The sequence below is a fragment of the Apteryx mantelli genome, chromosome 16, assembly GCF_036417845.1.
Source record: "Apteryx mantelli isolate bAptMan1 chromosome 16, bAptMan1.hap1, whole genome shotgun sequence".
Classification (NCBI taxonomy): Eukaryota; Metazoa; Chordata; class Aves; order Apterygiformes; family Apterygidae; genus Apteryx; species Apteryx mantelli.
The window spans coordinates 15,167,859-15,187,537 of NC_089993.1; the positions used below are offsets into that span (position 1 = coordinate 15,167,859).

The 19,679-nt window shown below is 37.6% G+C and overlaps 1 protein-coding gene across 5 annotated transcripts in view; it reads right to left on the reverse strand.

Annotated features, from left to right (window-relative positions):
* Positions 1-11,727: 11,727 nt before the first annotated feature.
* Positions 11,728-19,679, reverse strand: part of C16H7orf50 (chromosome 16 C7orf50 homolog) — a 135,628-nt gene continuing 127,676 nt past the window's right edge. For all 5 annotated transcript variants that reach the window (XM_067306187.1, XM_067306186.1, XM_067306185.1 and 2 more), the window contains exons 4-5: positions 17,212-17,293; positions 11,728-12,692 (exon numbers count right to left, since the gene is read on the reverse strand). In XM_067306187.1, the coding sequence (XP_067162288.1) occupies positions 12,510-12,692; positions 17,212-17,293 (265 nt within the window). In that variant the 3' untranslated portion in view covers positions 11,728-12,509. The remainder of the gene's footprint in view (positions 12,693-17,211; positions 17,294-19,679) is intronic.

Below are 19,679 nucleotides of genomic sequence, written 5' to 3' on the forward strand. Positions count from 1 at the left end.
ATCGACTTTCTTTTTCAGATGTCCAGATGACAATGCGTTGATCCCTCTGTGCAATGGACACAGAGGTGAATTGTGCACTGATGTCACCAGCTCTGCGGGGGATTTCTGAGCAAGTGCAGCGACATCTCACACCCTATTCACATGAAGACATGCAACAGTGATACTGGCAGGATTTAGCCCTAATTTGCAGCATTATGGTCCTGTAATGACCACACTGAAGATGATTAGCTGTCTTGTCTTTAAAAGGAGATTGCTTTCTAATTGCTTTTTAAAAAAGTGTTAAATGTGGACTCTGTTTGGTGTGACTCAGTGCTGCATTTCTAAATTCAGTTTCACTTGTGAAGCTTATTCTGGCTGTTTGGCTGGGTTGCATCCACATGCTATTTTTATTTTCTGATCATCAAGCCTGTTTACAGCATAGAAGAACAATATGGGAACAGAAATAAAGCTGGGACAAACCCAAAGGAATGAGACCATTAATGGTATTGCCAGCATCTCTGCCTTGAAAGAGCAAGAGGCCCTGCAGCTGTGCAGTTCCTTAGTGAGACTCAGTTCTTCATTCTGGTTATGTATTTCAAACTTCAGTTGTGTTTGATTTACCCACCATCTGCAAATTTAATACCAAACGGTTAAAATGCCAGCATATTCTAACTGCCAGCTTCATATCTGTGGCACATTATAAGAAAGAATATTTTCTAGAATACCAAGGTTGACTTGCTGACTATCACAACAGTATCACTTTTGGCTTGCTTAAATACAGTAATCAAAATATTTTGAACAGTAGCCTGCAGCTACTGAATACTTTCCTGTCTCAAAATAGACACAAACCTCCTCCCACCTTCTGCCATGGGCTTTCTGGTCACTGTGAGGCTTTGGTGGTTCTGTCCTGCTTCCTTCCCTCTATTCAGTAAGTACAGCCCATCTGGTTACTGAGTCTTTGATCCGATTGCCAGGCTACCAGCTTATTCTATGAGGCAAAGAGTTAAAAGGACAAAATGTTAGTGGGGAAGATTTGAGAAGGAATTATCTTCTACATTTGCATTTACATTTTTAATATAGTAGTGTTGTCCAGAGGCCAGATTTGGGAAATGGAAACCAGGAGCCTGGTTTCTATTTTCAGCACAGCCACTGATTGCTCTGTGTTGCTGGCAAATCTTTTAATCTCTTTCCCTCTGTTTTTCCCTTCTGTAATAAAGGGATGATCAGATCTCCCCAGCTATGCGTTGTGTGGCAGGATCCTCAGATGAAACATGGCAAGGACGAAGTATTAATAATCATTCTATATGGAAAAAGCCAAGGGGTCACAGGTATTTAAGTACAATTTAGCTATTCAGTGCTCCTTTATGCATGCACCATGCCTTGATGTTAATATAAGTTATATATTAATATATAATGGAAAAGTAGGCCCTTCAGGGTACAAAACTAACCATATCCAGAGCATCACTGAATAAATACAATATGAGGATGAAATCACTCCAAATACTGAGCAAATTGAAAGGCAAGGATATATTAAAAAGGAAAGTCATCCAGCCCTCTTCCCGCCAGGCATCCTCCCTTCAGCACAAAGACATGGATGAAGAGGAGTGTCAGTTACCAAGAGGGGACATTCAAGGTGGTCCCTTAAAAGGGTTAAACATAACCTATCCTTTATTACTTTACCTGTCTGACATCTTCCTGAGGAGAGGTTAAGAAACTAGGTAAAGAACTGGCTCTCTCGGTGCAACACGGCAAAGAGTGTGCTGAACCTCATGTGCAATCCACTGTATCAGTCCATGCGTCTCCTGGCACCCTGGAGGTCTGCCTCTGCTCCTCATCCTTTCCTCCCACAAAACTGCACAGGCGCTCCCTTCCTCGGGTCCATCCTGCACTGCCAGGCACCAAACTCCCTTTCGGGGCTGCTTGGCAAAGCTGCTGCCTTTCAGACCCTGCAGGCTGCCATGGCCATGGCTATGTGGTGACTGCCGGGCAGACCTTCTGAGCCCACCCGCCTGCCCAACGCCAGCTGAGGCACCTCCTGCCGGACGTTGCTGTCTCCTGTAGGAAAGCTCTCTAGCCCAGTGCTGCCAGAATCAGGGGATGAGCAAAGTCCTGCTGTTTAAATCACCTAAACCACCTTTGCTCAAGTTAGTTGCACAAGCAGCTCCACGGGCAGATCTCGGGGAGGATTTTGGAGACCTTGGTGATGAGCTGTCTGCAGCAGATCTCACTCCACTGGAACACTGCAGCCAGAGGAAGGTGCATGTTCAAAGCCTTTTGCAAACTGCCTATTCCTTCAATCTAGTTATTTAAAAATTTAAAAAAAAAAGTCTGTGTTGCATCATGTTGTGCAAGAGTCAAGCTGCTGATTCCTTGCATGTCCTATAGGATCATACTGAAATAATGTGCATATGCTTTGGGGCAGATAACAATGTTTTTTTAAGAGGTGCTTTAGGATCAAAACAGGCACTAGCTTCACATTTACTGTTCAGGGTTATTTGACAGTAAGTGACCTTTCAGATTCTTAAGACTTAGATTACAAAGGACTTTATATACTAAGCCTAATGACTTGAATTATAGCCTTAGCATCCTGACAATCAGAACAGGACTATAAGCATTTTATTTTCTTGTATCCATAAAATGGCTTGAGCTGGATTTTGAATACATTTCAAGGGAAGTAGGTGCCCTTAATAATGATCTAATTAGGTTGCAAGAAAGATAAGATGACCTAGGTAAAGATCATGTCTGAGAGAAATGGCACGATTTTCTAGATAAATTGGTTGACACATCTGTCCTCCTTCCTCTGAGACACTTATTTTATCATTTCCAAATATTCAAAAAATCACCTGGAAATGTTACAGCACATTTTAATCTGTAGGGCAGCAGTAGCAGAACTTGGTACCTTGTTTTTGAATCTTTGCAGCAAAAAGTTCCATGGGTCCAACAATTATCTTCCCGCAAGTGAGTGAACTAGAAATAGTTTTCAGCTCTCTGAAAAAAAATACAAGTATCAGCAATTTATTTGACTTCTGATATCAAGAAATGCATATTGTAGTTGTCATTTTCAATCATCATTCACGCAGTTCAACATTATAGTGAAATTTGCTTTGTGTCTAAAGTATCTGAAATACAAGCTTGTGTTCTCTATTACCTGCATTCAGTTGCCTAAATCAGAAGTAACTCTGGATTTCTCAGGATATCCTCCAAAGTGTTCCTGCTGAGAATTCAAAACACCAGTGGCTTGCAGCTGTATAGCAGGTCAAAAGTTTAATTTGACTATTAAGCAATTTTATGAGGTATACAAGACCCACTGCCACAGCAATGATGCAAATAAAGGCTGATAGACACGTTCTATTGTATGAAATACAGTTCTACTAAAAAGAAAGGGGACTATCAGCACAAGTAGAGCAGAAAACTATGTAAGACATACTGTTTGTAAAAGGACTGCATTTGTCACATTCCCTTCATTCCTGTCTTTGAGTAGCAACCATCTGTAACACTCAGGTAAGAAAGAGCATAAACCAATACTCACCTGCCACGTTTCAGAGAGCCACATCTTCTACTGAGACCAAAAGACTGAAAATGTAAAAGAGAACCGAGAGTCTCTGTCTGCTCTGTGTTAACTGGGTAATTCAACAAAAGTCAGTATTTTCTCATTAAACAACGTCAAAGATGTACTCTTGATCTCTCTGTGGTCACTTCTGTTTCCTCCTTTGTCCAAAGACAGCTGAAATAATATCAAAAAGGATTTAGAAAGCAGAGGGGGAATCCCTGGATTTTTTAGCAAGCCAATGAATATTTTCTAAGACTGAGCCAATCTCTGGAAATAATTGTCAACTTGATTGTAGTTTTTCTTACACATACTATGTTCTACAGTTTACACTCTTGGCTGTTGAAAAGAAAAGTAATATGATACAATATAGTGCAGAGAGCTCTTTCATGCCAAATTTCTGCACAGGTGATTGTTTTTGAATGAGTTTTGTGTAAATATTACAGATTCAGAAACCAAAAAGCTATCCCTGGCCTATTCTGAAATAAAAGCCAGCTTCAGCACTAACTTTGAAGAGCTGTTTTCATCATTATCGTCTTTGCTAATTCAGTCCGTTGAGCTTTTCCACATAGTAATTAAAGTGAGTTATAACCTGCTCAGGACCTTGTACAGGAAGCAAAGCAAGGATGCTGGTGCAATATTCATAATGCAAGTGTCTGCTCACTGCAGATTTTCCATCTCTGTGACAAAACAGCACATTAAATATACTGGAAATCAAAATTATGTAAAGGTTTTTCTTTTTGACAATAACGTACTTGTTAATAAGCAGCTGTGATTGTTTTGAGGTGTGCATCCTATATGAACTATATATGAAAATCATAATTTTTAAGAGCAGCATTTCACTGTGACTGTACCTTCACCCTGCTTACCCTTCGAACCACTGTAGCCAAATAGTACAAAGAGTGGAGTGGTTTCATTAGCCACTCAGTAATTTGGCCGAGAAGTGTTTATTTATATGAAGAAATACCTGAGAACGCTATCACGAAATAGCTATTAAGCACTAACACTCTGCGCAGGCTCTGTCCTCCCTGTGGCTCAGCCCAATCCATTTCCCAAGGGGATTAAGCTAGCCCCAGAAGGGCACTCGCAGGAGACTGAATGCTGGGAAGCACGTAGGCATATTTCAGATGTAAATACAGTACCCCAACAAGAGGCAGATGCTCACAAGTTTTATCAGAGCACCCTTTTATTCAAAGGTTTCTTTTTAGTCATCTAAGGCAGTTTAAGGATTTAAATAATCTCTGTTTGCCCTCTCCCCTTATTTCTAAAAGCCACAAGCTGTCTGGGATGAGGCCCAGATTGGCATCATTGTTTTTAACTAAAAGATCACTATACATCTAGAATGTAAGGTTTAAATTTGCTTGATGGGACATCTCCCTGGGGAAAAGCTGAGATGACTGAGATGGAAATCCTTCCTTGGGAAGGAAGTTGGAATGAATTGTAAAGATAACTTGCTTCTTATGAAATATGATATATACAGGCCTTGAGGACCCCAAATGCCTTCTACTATCCTAGGTGAAGTGGCAAGCACCAGAAAGCAGTTTTTCCACTAAAGGATGGTTAGTAGATTGTCTCAGGTACATGGGAGATGCTGTGGGTAAACCACAGGATTGAGAATAGACGTGTAAGGACATTCAGTTGAAGAATAGTCCGGCTTACAACAAGCATTGGAAGCTTCAAAAACATGTTTGTAAGGGTTACTAAGTAAAGATTGTACTGACCTAGAAGGCATCACAGCCACATGACCTACAAGGTGATGACAAGCACAAGCAGAGCTGTGCTCCCTAACTGCAGACAGGTATTTACTTACACAGTCCTCACTCAAGCAAAGCTTCCATAGAAACACAAGAATTTTGCTTGAACCTAGACCACAGATTCATCACTAACGGCATCTCATGTTGAGTGTGATTAGAACAAGGAGAAGGCGATCTGTAGGTCTCAAAAGAAAACTTCAGCATTCCAGAATTTATGCCTTTCCTATGAGCCCCACTTTCCAGTTTTAGCCACGGGAAGTGAGACAGCTCTAAACAACGAAGTAACACATCCCTCTTGTGTAACTCCCCCAGCAGCAGATTTTCCTTCTTGGTCTGCACCCAGTGCCTTCCTCTGCCCAAAATAAGGGATGTAAACTCTGACAGTTCTTCAACTGAAAAGGAGGCAGGTGTTTCCTCCCTGGTACTGCAAGGATCTGCAGGCTCCATAGGCACGCAGGTGAGGTGGGTGAATACAGATTGTACTTCTGGGATGAGTTTCAATTTAACTTGCATCACCATACATCCACAATAGCTTCAGCAGAGCTGCTCCATTATCTGTTCTACTGCAATAAGCAGCAGAACTTGACTGATGGATTGCAGCCATCCACAGGGTTTACAGATTGCTTTGAATAGGCAGATGCTTCGCAGGTATTTAAAAGTAACATGACCATCACAAGAAGGACTAGAAGTCCTTCTCCTGGGGCTGAGGTGTCACCAGTGTGATGAACTGGTTTTATGCTGCTGTTAAGCATGCTTAGAGATTAGACTTTCACACAGATTTCATCTGTTTAATACCAGTAGTTTGTATACAAGGCCCTGTTTGGAATCAACTGTGGTATTTTTAGGTGTTTTGGCCCTAAGCAGTAGCCACAAGTAAGACTTCAGAGAAGCTACATATTTATTCTTTTCAGTGTATCATATTGCCCAATTAAACAAGGATAAAAGATTTCCTTATGTAATAGGGATACTATTTGTTATTTTTAAACTTATGGCAGCCAGGATTTGTGCCAGGTGGCATTGTGCCTTAACCAAAAGCACGCAACTTCAGGAGGTTACATTCCCTACTGTCATTCTTGCCCTCTAGTATGTTTGATGCCCATACATGGTTTCTTGGCTGTCTGTAGTCACGTCTATCTGCTAGCACGCATTTATGACAGCTCATGGGAAGACCGGTCTTATTTAACAAGGTAAATCAGGGTGCTGGTCATTTCCAGGATCCTGCAAGAGCTTCTGCTTCTAATAAAGAGCACTATCTTTGAGAAATCCATAAAGTCTATTTACACGTATCTGTGCTACCAGAGAAACACCACGGTTGTAGCTCAAGCTTTGAATATGCTCAAATAGCTTGTAAATCAGTTTGATTAGTCAAATTCAACCCACAAAAAGTAGATAAATAAACCGGTTGCAACTCTCAGCAGCCCAAGCCGGACAATGGGCACCAAGGCCCAGGAAGGCATCGAGCTGTGCGCTGAGTATCCTGAGCAGCTGCGATCCCGCAGCCCCACCTCCCCAAATGCCACTGCTCACTTGGCAGACTCCGCAAGCAGCATCACTGCGCTGGATTCGGGCAATTTCACGGAGCTTAAGAAAGCTGGGCTGATACAAAGGAAGCTGCCAAAGCCTGTACAGGGAAACATGACAACTTAGAAGAGTACGGGGAAGCATTCAAAGCCCTTCTTTGGGCCCGAAGCAGCCCAAGAGCAAACGATTATTTCCACGGTGCCACAGCTAGGCCTAGCTATTTATAAGCAAATGAGAGTGACAGATCGTGTGTCCGGAGGCTTACAATCTGAGCTAGACAACAGAGAATATTGGATAAAATGCACACGGGGCCACAAGGAGAACAGATGAATGTTAGAACAGCAAAAGGCTATGTGATACTTCAATTATCTACCTCCTTTCTTAAAAAAATCGGAACAGTTAAAGCTATATGAAACTTAATTCCACCTTGATGTGCATACAAGGGTGAATGGTAACAATCTTTAATTACATGATCACATATTTTGTGTTTTTTTGTTTCTTTTTTAACACAATCCCCCTTCATTCAGTATCCAGGTTGGAGGCATAAAGAGGTAGAGTTAAAATTCTTCTGGCAACTTATACATATGTGGCATTTCTTGACCTTTAAGTATTTGATTTTGAAACCTATTTAACTTTTTGACGTAGGTGTTTTTGTGGGTTTTGTTGTGGAATGCCAAAAATTTTCTGCATGTAGGGAAAAAAACCAGTAAGTGCAACTGTATGACTATTCTTCTGTTTTTATTCTAAGGTCCCTCCCTCTGTGTTCGTAACACCAGCCAAACTTTCCTAGTAGCACAAGCTTCTTATTCAGCTTTGTTTTGACACAGAAAGATAAACCACTGTGTGCTTTGGCCTTCCCCCACCTTTTGTTCATTAGTTTTATTTAATTTGGTATTCCCCACTCTTTGTAGGAAAAAAGTATTTTAAAAATAATTATTGTTGACCATATTAAGTTGTTACTATGTATATTCTTATGAAGAATTTAAAATAGAATGTAATTATAAAACACTGCTAAAACAAGCTTGCCCTGCAACAGCAAGTATATTTAATTGTGTCCTTGTATGACTGGAATCATTGTAAACAACTAATATCCCTATTTGCAGGGACAGAAATAACCAGCTCATTCAGCTGTACAGAAAGGAAGACATAAAAGGAAACCCAAGGCTAAACCAGAATAAACCACTGGAAAGTTTTATGCAAACAAAACTGGATTTAAATTAAGTAACATCAGTTCAGTATTTTGACTATAAATGAATCAGAACTTTTAAAAATGTTTTAAGGGAACATTTGTGATGAAATGTCTATGACCAGATCCTATGCCAAATGAAGTCAATAGGAAAGTTCCTACTTATTTCATCCTTGCACGATCAAATCCACACAGTAAAATTACTTCTGTAGCTTTAATATTACTTTGCAGACCTAGATTTTGAAAACGAGAATAATATAAGAGTTGCAAGGAGAACACTGAATAAATGACTTATCAGTTATACACTATGAAAAATACAGTATATGATTACACAATTAGAGGTTGCATCATACTACATATGCATGAAGGATCAAAATTAGATTACACACAATTTCCATTCTTATGTTTTATCATTTTCTGAATGCTTCACTTCACAACTTAAATTTCATTTATCATTGTTTTTTCATTTGCAGAAATGTGATTTTAATGTTTGTTACTTTGTTTTATTCAGTGTCAAGAGTAAAAAAAAAAAACCCAAAACCTCAAAATCAAAGAAGTGAATTTCTAAGCTAACTGGAATGATGGGAGATGTGCCAAGAGTCACCTTGTTTTTAAATTGAAAGAAATGAAGCAGAGCTATTCTCCAGTGGGAGGGGATAAGGAAAAAACTACACATTCAATAACTACAATATATTCTTTCCAAATACGGACAGAGAATTCATTTACTCAGTAATTTTACAATAGTGATAACAAATTAAAACTGTGGGCAGACAGTGGAGAACCAAGAAGATATACAATCCATAGCAAAGATCAGCCAAATTAGGGGGAGCTTTTTACATTGCCAGATTTTGAGTAATTAGTACTGCCATTAGAGGCACAGCTCCAGCTTTAAGCAATTTTGAGTAATTAATGCTTCTTTATTTTGCCTAGAAGTCCTGACTTCAGCATTCTCTTAGGATATGAATTCTTCTAGTCAGAGCTCCACAATACAGATTAACCCAGCTAGAAGACAATTAGAGTAGGCAGATGAAGATGTAATTTGTCCGTCTGTACACACTATTTCTTCTAGCCACGGATCCAATTTTTATTAACACAGCAGACTGATTTAAATGGAGGCACAGTCATGATTTTTTCCTATCTGTATCCATAGGATTGCCTATGCTACAAATGCCATTAGATTTGAAAATTCTAAGTGACCCAATGACAAACCAAAGTGAATGAAGTGACAGATTACATCCTCCTGCATAGCTTAGACCAGCTACAGGAATTCAGTAAGGGTGATTATACACTTAAGAATTTAAAATAAATCATGGAGTAAATCTTGCTATCTTTATTCATCATGCAATGTAAATTCCTAGATTATAATGCCAAGCTGAGCAGGAAGCAGAAGCTGCCCAGGTGACTAGCATATGGAAGGGACTGAATTTGATTGCCAGAGATGCTATCACATTTGCACATCATGTCGGGTAAAGCGTCTGGGTCCTCACAATCTCATCTGTACAATGGGCCTAACAATACATAACTCCCTAAAATGGGCTTGTTTTTGTGTTTCATGGGTGTTCTGAAGATGACTTCTTTGCCAACCAGAAAAAGATTTTTTAAGAAAAGTAAAAGAGTGAAACGCCGTTAAATGTCCTTTTCTGTTTACATTATGACATCAAGTATAAGACTACACTTATAATATTTCACATGGAGCTTTGAAACCCAATCTATAACAAGAAATATACAGTAAGTAAAGCAGAAGTTTTACAAGCCCATTACCCAGTTTCCAGACACCAGCGACATTTGAACAGTACCATACGCTGAGAAACACGCGCCTGATGATACACTTTGCTTTCTCTGACAAACTCAACCGTAGCAAAAATTACCTTAGCTTCTGAATTTTCCATGACTGCAAGTGTTGGAAGGCTGATGACTGTTCACTTCACCCAGGAACTGGTAGCACTGAAGTGAAAGCTGGAACTGCAGCTGAGGAAGAGAGAGTAGAGCAAGATCTTGCAGAGGGCTATTACTGCACTTGTGAGAGGCTCTAATTGTTCTCTTCCAAATATTATTGTTCATATTGACTCCAGATTAGCAGTCCCCACATGCTTTTAAGATTAATTGTTGTAAAAAGAAATATTAATGATCTAGAACTCAATTCATGATCTAGAAAGCCTCTCTTCTTACAGTTTTTGTCAACATTTGCATACTAAGGTCCAGAAAATGCAGAGCTTGACAAGTATGTCAAACTCACTACAAAAGGTTCACATTTTTTCTGCCTGGATCTTACCTTTACAATCCTTATTACAAGTCTTTTCCAAAAAATGGTTGCAATGTGTTTCTGTTTTTGAACTACGATGTTTATTAAGTGCACAATGCAGAACCACATTTTTGTGCGATAGAGAAATCAAAAGTAGTGATTACCAAATACCTAACAGATAACACAAAGATATCTAAGAAAAGACACAGTCTTCTATGACTCCTCAAATGCAATCATAAAGTCACAAAAAGACACTCTGAAAACTTCATCCCTTAGAAATTCCTTCTTTCTGATCTGGAGAAAAAAAAGAATCAGCTTCCCCTTGGAGTCACAGTAATTTTTCTCAACTACATATTCTCAGACATAAAATACAAGACCAAAGATCTTTCGCTAGTTCACTTAATGTCAGTATCACATCCTTTTATTACAGATCCTTTTCTCCAACTTTGTACTGGGAGCTAAGTTTTATATAGCTTTGGGTCTCAGAAAGATCCTTCCAACTAGTAACTTTACTACTGGCAGAAAAAGAGAAGGAAAAGGGGATGGGGGAAGAAACATTCTTAGAGCATAATTTAAATTGGTGGCCACAATATTAAGGTGGTCCTCCACCTGAATGCACTCAAACTTTGTGAAAGTCTGCATTTCTATCTAACCCAGGCTTCCTACCTTTCTGCCATTGGTTCTCTTCACTTTCCCCAGTTGACACTCCACTCACAGCACCATCTCACCCGACACTCCTCTTCATGATTTTCTGTCATACCTTTCTGCATGTCTTTGCTCCTGTATCATACCTGTGCCATCATCTCTTCCATCTCTTTGGAAATCACTGCTTCAACACTGTATCCACCCTCTGAGAGAGGGAGTTCTGCAGCCCCAATCAACTGTTGCCCCACGGCATGGGAATAGCACCTGAGCAGCTTATGAACCACTGGCAGCTCCACAGCCACAGACTGGCCACTTCTGCTGTATTTTGCTCACTGTTGTGTTAATCGCCATTACAGTTACTGCTTTAGAGTAGGGCATGCTGGACCTCTCACCCTTTTTGGCTGAAAATATCATCTTAAAGAAGTCAGAACACATAAGTTGTTACTAGTAATATCATTTGTACTTTTAAAGATTTGTAGTACTTCATGGCTGTGAAGACTGTCACATCCACTCAAATGCTTCTTATTTAAAAATTTGGCCTGCATATCATAGACCCTCCCCTCCATCACCCATCCAAATAAAGCCATAATTCCCAAGGACAGTCACTCTTTTAAAATAATAAACATTTCATATACTTATTATTAATAAACTATGAACAATGTTTGCAGAAACACTAAAGAATAAGGTCAAGAATGCTGTCTGAACACAGGTGTTATTAAATAAGCCAATCATCCAAATTTTGAGTAATTAATGTCCTTGGTCTTTACCTGAAAGCCTCATTCTGAACATATTCATAGGAGACAAATGTCCCACGTCAAAGAAAATGAACATAAATGAACTCTTTTGGACAACATTTACAAGAGAATGATGAAATGTAATATTGGCAGGCTATACACAAAATGTTGCAGCATAGCACTTATCATAGAGTAAGTTTAGATACAGTCAGATGATTTCGATACATACATTCAAAAGATTTCATCTATTCTCATCTGTACATTATCTGAATATCTAAACAGTTGCCATAAAGCATTTGAAAACTTTAAAATATAAAAGGAAAACTTACAAAGCTGACAGTATCTCCAGATCACCGCTTAAAGTACTAATAAGCAACTGTGTTATATAACCCGTGTTCAACAGACTGAAAATGATCTTTCCCAAATCCAAATGACATGCTTCTAAAGCTGAAAGTGATAGATTACAGCTGGCTGAGCAAGCAGTGTACCGTATGTTCATTGCAAAAGCTGCCATTTCTAAAAAACCTCCAGGCTTTTTGTTGGTTGCTTTAGTCTTCTTACTAAGAACTGCAAAGCTCCTCTCATTTAACAGTAACTACACAGAGAGGTGGAGAAAAACTAACAAGAAAAAGCAGTTTATTTTTCGAAAGACATGTAATAAGATTACCATAATCAAAATGGCATGTCTATGGCCCAAAGATGATGTTCTGCTTTGACTTCATCACCATAACACATGATAAATAATTGTAACTGGAAAAAAACTGAGTTCAAAGCCTGAAAATTTAGTATTAAGATTCTTTATGAAAATATGTCTTTACAATTAATTTACAGTATCTGTATGTGACATTCTATCCTTCTCTCCACCAGGAACAGAGACAACCATCATGACACACAAGCACTTTCAGGATAGCAGTTGCAGAACTTGTCGTATGCGCTCACACTTCTCCACCAGGCTTGCATCTTCTGCATCAGAATTGTCAAATTCTTTCATAAGAGCTTCAGCTTTCTGCACAGTTACATCTCGTGCACTGCCTTTAAGTCCCTGCAGATAATCCAGTAAAATGGTGAAATACTCATCTGGAACCTTTAAGGGGGAAAAAAAAAAGAACTGTTTTATTTTCTTCTCTCTCAACACTCCTTCACAATCCGGCCAAACGATCACCTGAGACTACTATGGGAACGGCACAGGCTTTTGCATCCGCCAATGCCCACCTCTGAATGGAATTATTTCTTGCCAACGTTGAAGCTGCTGGCAGGGCCGGGCCATCATGAGAGGACCATCATGTGCTCTGATGGGCAACGATTCTGACAGCAAATTCTGAGCAGATGTGGAAACGTTGATCAGCAAATGCAAACACTCCCTGAGTATGATTCCAAGCCTTTAAGAGTTGTTGGAAGAAAAAAAACACTAACCAATCCTACTTTTGGATACATGTAGGCAAACCATACTAAATTCAAGTGACAACTGCATGCACGTGTTTAAGAAAGAATTTGGCTGGAAACTGGAAGTATCTGAGAAAGCCTAATAATACTGATTCTCCTCCTCACCCCTGCCCAAAATTATTTGTTTGCTAAGATGAGATACCACCCACCATCAAACAGTAGCTTGTGAGTTTGACAGAATCCTTATACAAAGGGATAGAACTGAATTTGAAAAACAAATTAAATTCAGGCATATGGAAATAATTTTTAAATCACATTGACTAAAACTGATAGGCTCTTCTAACCAAACATGTCTATCATTAAAAGCAGTTTAGTCTATAACTGCCTTACCCCCGCCTTTCACTTCCTTTCTAATTAGCTAGTAAGAGGTTAAATTTTAGCTTAACTGGTCCAATGTACAATTTAAATAATCATTACATTAAATTTATCTTGGCACTAATCTAGCAAAGATTTTTGAATGATTTACTCAGTATTTTAAACCATAAACCAATGTATTTTCAACAGTATTAGGCAAACAGATCTACAACGAAGCCTATCTTAACTTTATGTTGGGTATCCATGGAACAAGTTTCAGCCAAAAAGAGGATATTTCTCCTGTCAATCAGGAGATGTTAAAATGACCTCAGCTGGCAAATATTTTCCTCCATGTTTAATTTCACACATATCACTTTAAAAGGTCTACTCAACATGAGTCAAGTTAAACACATACGTAAGTATTTAAAGGACTGGCAGCTAATTGAGGGCTGTTTCAATTCTGCAAAGTATCAACATTTCAGAGAAGACAGAATTTCAACAGATATTTAATTTACAACTTATTTCTCCATCATCATTTGGCAGCATAACTTTGATCACTAAAACTTCTATCATTCCCAAAGCAGAGGAAGAAAGAATATTCCAACACTGCCATAATCAATCAGGGATATTACAAAGTTGTAAATCAAAAGTAAAGTCGACATTCAGCCTGAGAACTTACACGCTATGGAAAATCTCCTAATTCTTCCAAGGAATGCTCTTGTATAATACAGATATAAAAAATATTAATTTTATAGTAATACCAAAATTGATTATATGTAAAGTGTTGCTATAATACACTAATCAAACACATTGAAACATAATGAAAAATGTCTATATTTTTGAAACCCTTTAGACTCATATTAAACTGGTACTAATAACATACAAAAAATGTTCAGAGGCAAACAATTTCAGCGTGATAGCGCCCCTTTAACACAAAAACTCAGTATTGGATTTTTAAAGCTTAACAACATTTCTACATTCGAAACCTTAGCCAAATTATCTACATAATTTATGCCTCTTTCTCAGACCGCATGATATAGTCATATCTCACTGTGCGGAATTACAGTTATTATTGTATCATTTAAGCAAAGTGCTTAAAGGGGCAATTAAAGGCCTACCTTAAACTTAGAAAGATTACATGTGCAGACAGACATGTGGCTGCCTGAGGCCTACAAAGCATTTAGCGTTCAGCCCCAGGCACAAGTGCTTAAAAATGTCTGAATTTTTTCTTTTACGCAGCGATTTAGTTTATTTCAGCAAGAGCTTACAAAACAGCAACAGGTAGACAAGATAGCATTACATTTTCTCCTCCTAACTTGCACATACAAAAGTGTCATAGCAAGGACTGGACTCTTGTCTCATTCAAAATGGCAGCAAAAAGTTAATGGAATCAAGATTTTAATTCTTAAAATACAGTACTGCAAGAGCTGAAGTTTCAAGGACTCTTGGGGAGGTTCCCAAGAAGGAACACAATCCTTCTCTAAGATCAGCTTTTGGGGAGGCTTGGAATTGCATATCAAGACCTTTAACCATGGCTCTGGCAAGTGGAAGTGATACTTACTGGATTTTTTTCTTTTCTTTTCTTTTTTTTTTTTAACAATTTTGATCTTTTTCTTGCTTCTCTTTTTTGTTTTTCTCCCTCACACACCAACCTTGCATCTGTTCTAACTAGCTAATACGCCTTGGAGCTGACTGAAATGGAAGTATCGAAGAGAGAAATGATTACTGTCAGCTCCTGAATGCTCAGCAGCTCTGTGCCATTGTGAAAAAGGAGGAAATACCAAGAAATAGCAGGCAAAGGACAGCTATCTCTTTTAAATTATCCTGTGTAACTCAAAAGGGTTTTCAGCCTTTTCAGATTTGCAGAGGCTCGCATATTTTGCAAAGCAAATACAGGTATTGGCACAGAGAACTTCAGCTTACTGACAAGCTTGCTTTGCAGGTACCGTCCTATGGAGCTTCAGAAACCCCCCAGGGGGTTGCAGTCCAGAAGCTGAAGACAACTGATATAGTTATTTCCTACAGATGCTGTGCCAAATGACTCTAAGATCAACAAATGATCTAGTGTTTATTTTGTACAGGATCCTGAAGAAGTGTATACACTGTAGGTGGACAGACTTGGCTCTGTAGCTGCCTGCCAACCAGGACATGGATTTTAAAGGGAATTAAAAAAAAATAATGTTGTAAAGGACTGTAAAATTTAAAGAACCTCAACTTATTTCTTACAGAAAGCGGCATATCAGTTTAGGACACTTAATGTACCCCTAAGCATGGCCTTTTAGTAGGCATCCAAGTGACATCAAAAGATCAAAGATGTGGCTTAGGAAGGAAAGAAACTGATCTCTCCTTTGGTATTGTAGTCATGCTCGGATATCCGACAGATTTTACTCTGTAATGGACAGGAAGTTGGATTTGGGTATGAAAACATATTCAAAAGAAGCTGGTCTGCTCTCACTGCAGTCCTGACGAAGGAAAAGACTTTATCACACACTTAATTATAAGCACTTGAGTAGTTCTGCTAACTTTCCTGAATCTGATTGCAGATGTTAATCATTATTTAAGGTTCATATTTGATGTATCTCACCTTACTAAACAGTAAAAGATATGTGAATATAAATAAATCACCACGCTCTCAATAAATTAAAAAAAAATCTAGAGAGGAAGGTTTTTTTTTCATTTCATTTCAGTGTTGAGAAATACAAATTTAAGCCATATCTTGATACATAAATCCACTGAAAAAGAATGCTAGTTAGAGTTAATTATTTCCCAGTATATTTCAATACAACCACCCAAAGTAAACAGGTAAAAAAGCAACACAATCATTTTGGTTGTGAACCAATTTCTAGGTAGCTTTGAAGAGCATATGTAAATTTTTAAAGGTTGATACAGGCTTTTAAAGAAAAAACAAAATAAAAAACACCAAAAACGATCAGATTTGTATTCTGTATTCTTTTCAAAGTATTACACTGTGAATATTTTTGCCTTCATGAAACTCTGTTTTTAATTATATGGTTCTCTAGACATATTTCTAATCGTAAAGCTAACACCATATGTCAGGTAGCTGGCTTAAGAGATGCATAATAAAATTTGGGTCAGAAAGATTGTTATGCTTAAATGTTTAGATGCAAAAAAATAATCAGCAAAAACTGACTGAATGTCAACTAAATGCATCAATAAACCAGCCACTGTGCAAATGGCTAGATGGTTTGTTCTATTACGCAGAAAAGTGAATGATCCAAAACCCTCCCTTCAATACCATGAAGGTCAGACTTTTACTGGAAATTAAATCTATGTTGTTTTCTGAGTTATGAAATCAATGGTTTTCAGTAATGATGCCAGTCTAGCTTCTGATTTTACTTTATGCATTTAACATCAACATATGGTTTCACTTGTATTTTAATGAGAAAATTATTTTACCATCTTAACAATACGGCAATACATCTTGCATACAGCCAGAGATATCTGAAGCAATACGAGCTGCCCAAGAACTCAGAATCATGGTTGAAAGCATTGGGTTACAAATTCAGAAATTCAAGTTAAGGATATAACTCAAATATATTCTCAGGAAGTTCCAGATTTGTATTAAACATGAATCATCTCCATTTATATTTGACATACAACAAGTATAAAAATCTAGGTTATGCAGAAGAAAGATCACTCCTCAAAATTAAAAGATTAATTACCAACAATTAAAATGATTCATCCTTTTAGTTAAAAAAATATAGTAACTGATTTATAAATTATTAAAAACAATTAGAAAAGTGGAGCCTAATACTAGCAAATTTCGGTTAATAAAGACTAGCTATAACTAACGTATAAAACTTTATATTGCCACTGTTTTGAGAAAAAGTAGTGTTAACACAAACCTTCTCTTTGTCATACATGTGCAAAAGAAGCCAGGTTTGTCTTGTCTTTTGAAATTTCCATTCTTCTGGTTTTTCAGACCAGCTGTGGCAAATTAAATAAGAAAAAACACAGCTTAAATAAAATAGTCTCATCAAAATATTCATTACTCCTTAAGTATTTCATATAATGACTCCAACAGCTTCATACGCACTACACGGAGTTTCCAAACACTGTGAAAAACAGGTATTAGCACACATACTGTACAAGTGGCAAAAAAGAAGTACGAGAAGGCTACACAGCTTCCGCACAAAAAGGAAGTTAATATTTACCAATTACCTGAAATTCATAAGAAATTAAACACTCTCTAAAGGACTGGAGGGAGAGACTCATGCTAGCACATGCATCTCACCAATGGTTAAAACACACCTTCAGACATGGGAAATAAAACATGAGACCTCAGCACGGCCTCCCCCACCACAGATAAACTCATGACTGCTAGGGAGCAGAGAAAATTCATTTTTCAGGAGCATTTGTTTTAAGGCTTGGATTTGTTTCAAGGTGCAACTTGAATGTTGAAGTTTACTGGAGAGAAAATGTTTTGTGCCTCACTCTTCCCTGGAATTCTGATTCCAATATTTAGCTCAAAACTTCAGACTGCTTCAATATTGTTATAAGCGAATGCATAAAACAAATGATTAACATCTGCAAATGTTCTCTGGCTGTTCATGAAACACATTTTAAGTATGCAAAATTTTAGCTGGGTTAAAATGGCAAATTTACATATAGCAGGAAGATAACTTGAAAGCTGGTATATTTTAAGTGAAGAAAGAGACAAACATTTAGTTCTATAAACAAAAGAGCAAACTAACAATTCTCACTATAAAATAAATACAGCTTTTTTTTTCTGAAAGTATATGCATAAAAAAATAGTACCTTAACATGTACAAAATCAGTCAAAACACCGAAATATTATTTAAACACCCAGCAGAAAGTACGAGGAGAAAAAAACTGCAAATTTTATACTTATTTGATTTTCCTCTAAAGAAAAACAAGTCTCCAGAGGGTAGGATGCAAGATGTCTTTAATGTTCCAGCTTGTTTTACACAGCAACAGAGAGCACAGAAATCAATTGAAAAGCCAGCTGGGTATGAGAATTAGTATTGTTTAAACATTGTCAAGTCTAATAAAGCAAAAGAGTCCTCATACTCAGTGAAGGCTGTACCAGCAAATACATTGTTCAGTCAATTCAATGAAATAAGAAGAACATGAGCGCAAATTTGTACAGAAGGCTAACACGGCAGCCTCTGCAGAAAACCTAAAAGAAAAAAAATTGTTTCCTTAATAACTCAGGATAAGAAAAAGCCTGTGCCAACCTAGTAGCGTTATCACTAGGTAAATTCAATTAAAAGCCTCTGTAGCCAAAATAGAAGGCAAAAATCAGACAAATAATGGTAAACCAGGAAAGACAGACATTAATAACCAAAATATATAATATTTTACATGATCAAAGATAAATCCACAAATAAACTGGTTTATAAGTCTCTTTTGGGACGGTTACGATAATTAGGTAAAAGACTGGATAATTAGGTAAAAGACTGGAAAACAAATCTTGCACAAAAGCAAGAGCTCCAAAGCTGATTGCCGAAAATCATAGAACCAAATAAAAAAATTAACATCTTTCTCCCACCACCATCACCAACCTGGAAACCAAAATAGTTGCAAGTAAACATGATTCAGCCTTTGGTATCGCTTTGTATGCAATTTCTCTGTACAGCAGGCAGAAACGTGGCGCTCTCCTACCTGAGAGACTGGAACTTCTGCAGGAAGTGACTTACCTTCTATTAGTCCTTTAAAAAAAAGGATGGTGCTTGCTGTTAAAAGAAACCTATCAGATTCATCCTTCTAAACAGATACGTGAAAGTTATTACAGGAAACGCTGTACCTTTGCACAGCACGACTAAGAAGGTAAGTCTAAAATTCTTTTTCACATTAAATAAGCGTGGAATCAGAGTTTACATTATAATTTTTGCAATGTGACAAGAACAAGCTGAATGACAGATCTGAGACCTCGCCCTGTGAAAAACCTTCCTCTTCTAATGAAAACCTTTAAAATATGTCTTTATTTCTGTAAGCCACAAAATTTATTTCTACATTTGCAATTTATATTCATTGGTTAGATATACCACATAATACTTTGCATATCTTACTCTGTTAATTTTATATTTCTATCACTTACAGTATCATCTGAGTATTGTTAAGCATTAACTTGAAAAATCCATCCTGATTTCACTAATCTCCTATAAACCTATATGATGTTAAAATTTATTTATTACCGAGTTTATAAAAAACTGAGACTAACAAATGAGTGCACTATAAGGTTAATTGCTCTTATTAGTCTATTACCAAAACCATATGCTCTCTCTTACATGTTAAGGCAAACCATTACACTCTTGTATCTAAGATCCTATATTAACTTTCATTTTAGGGA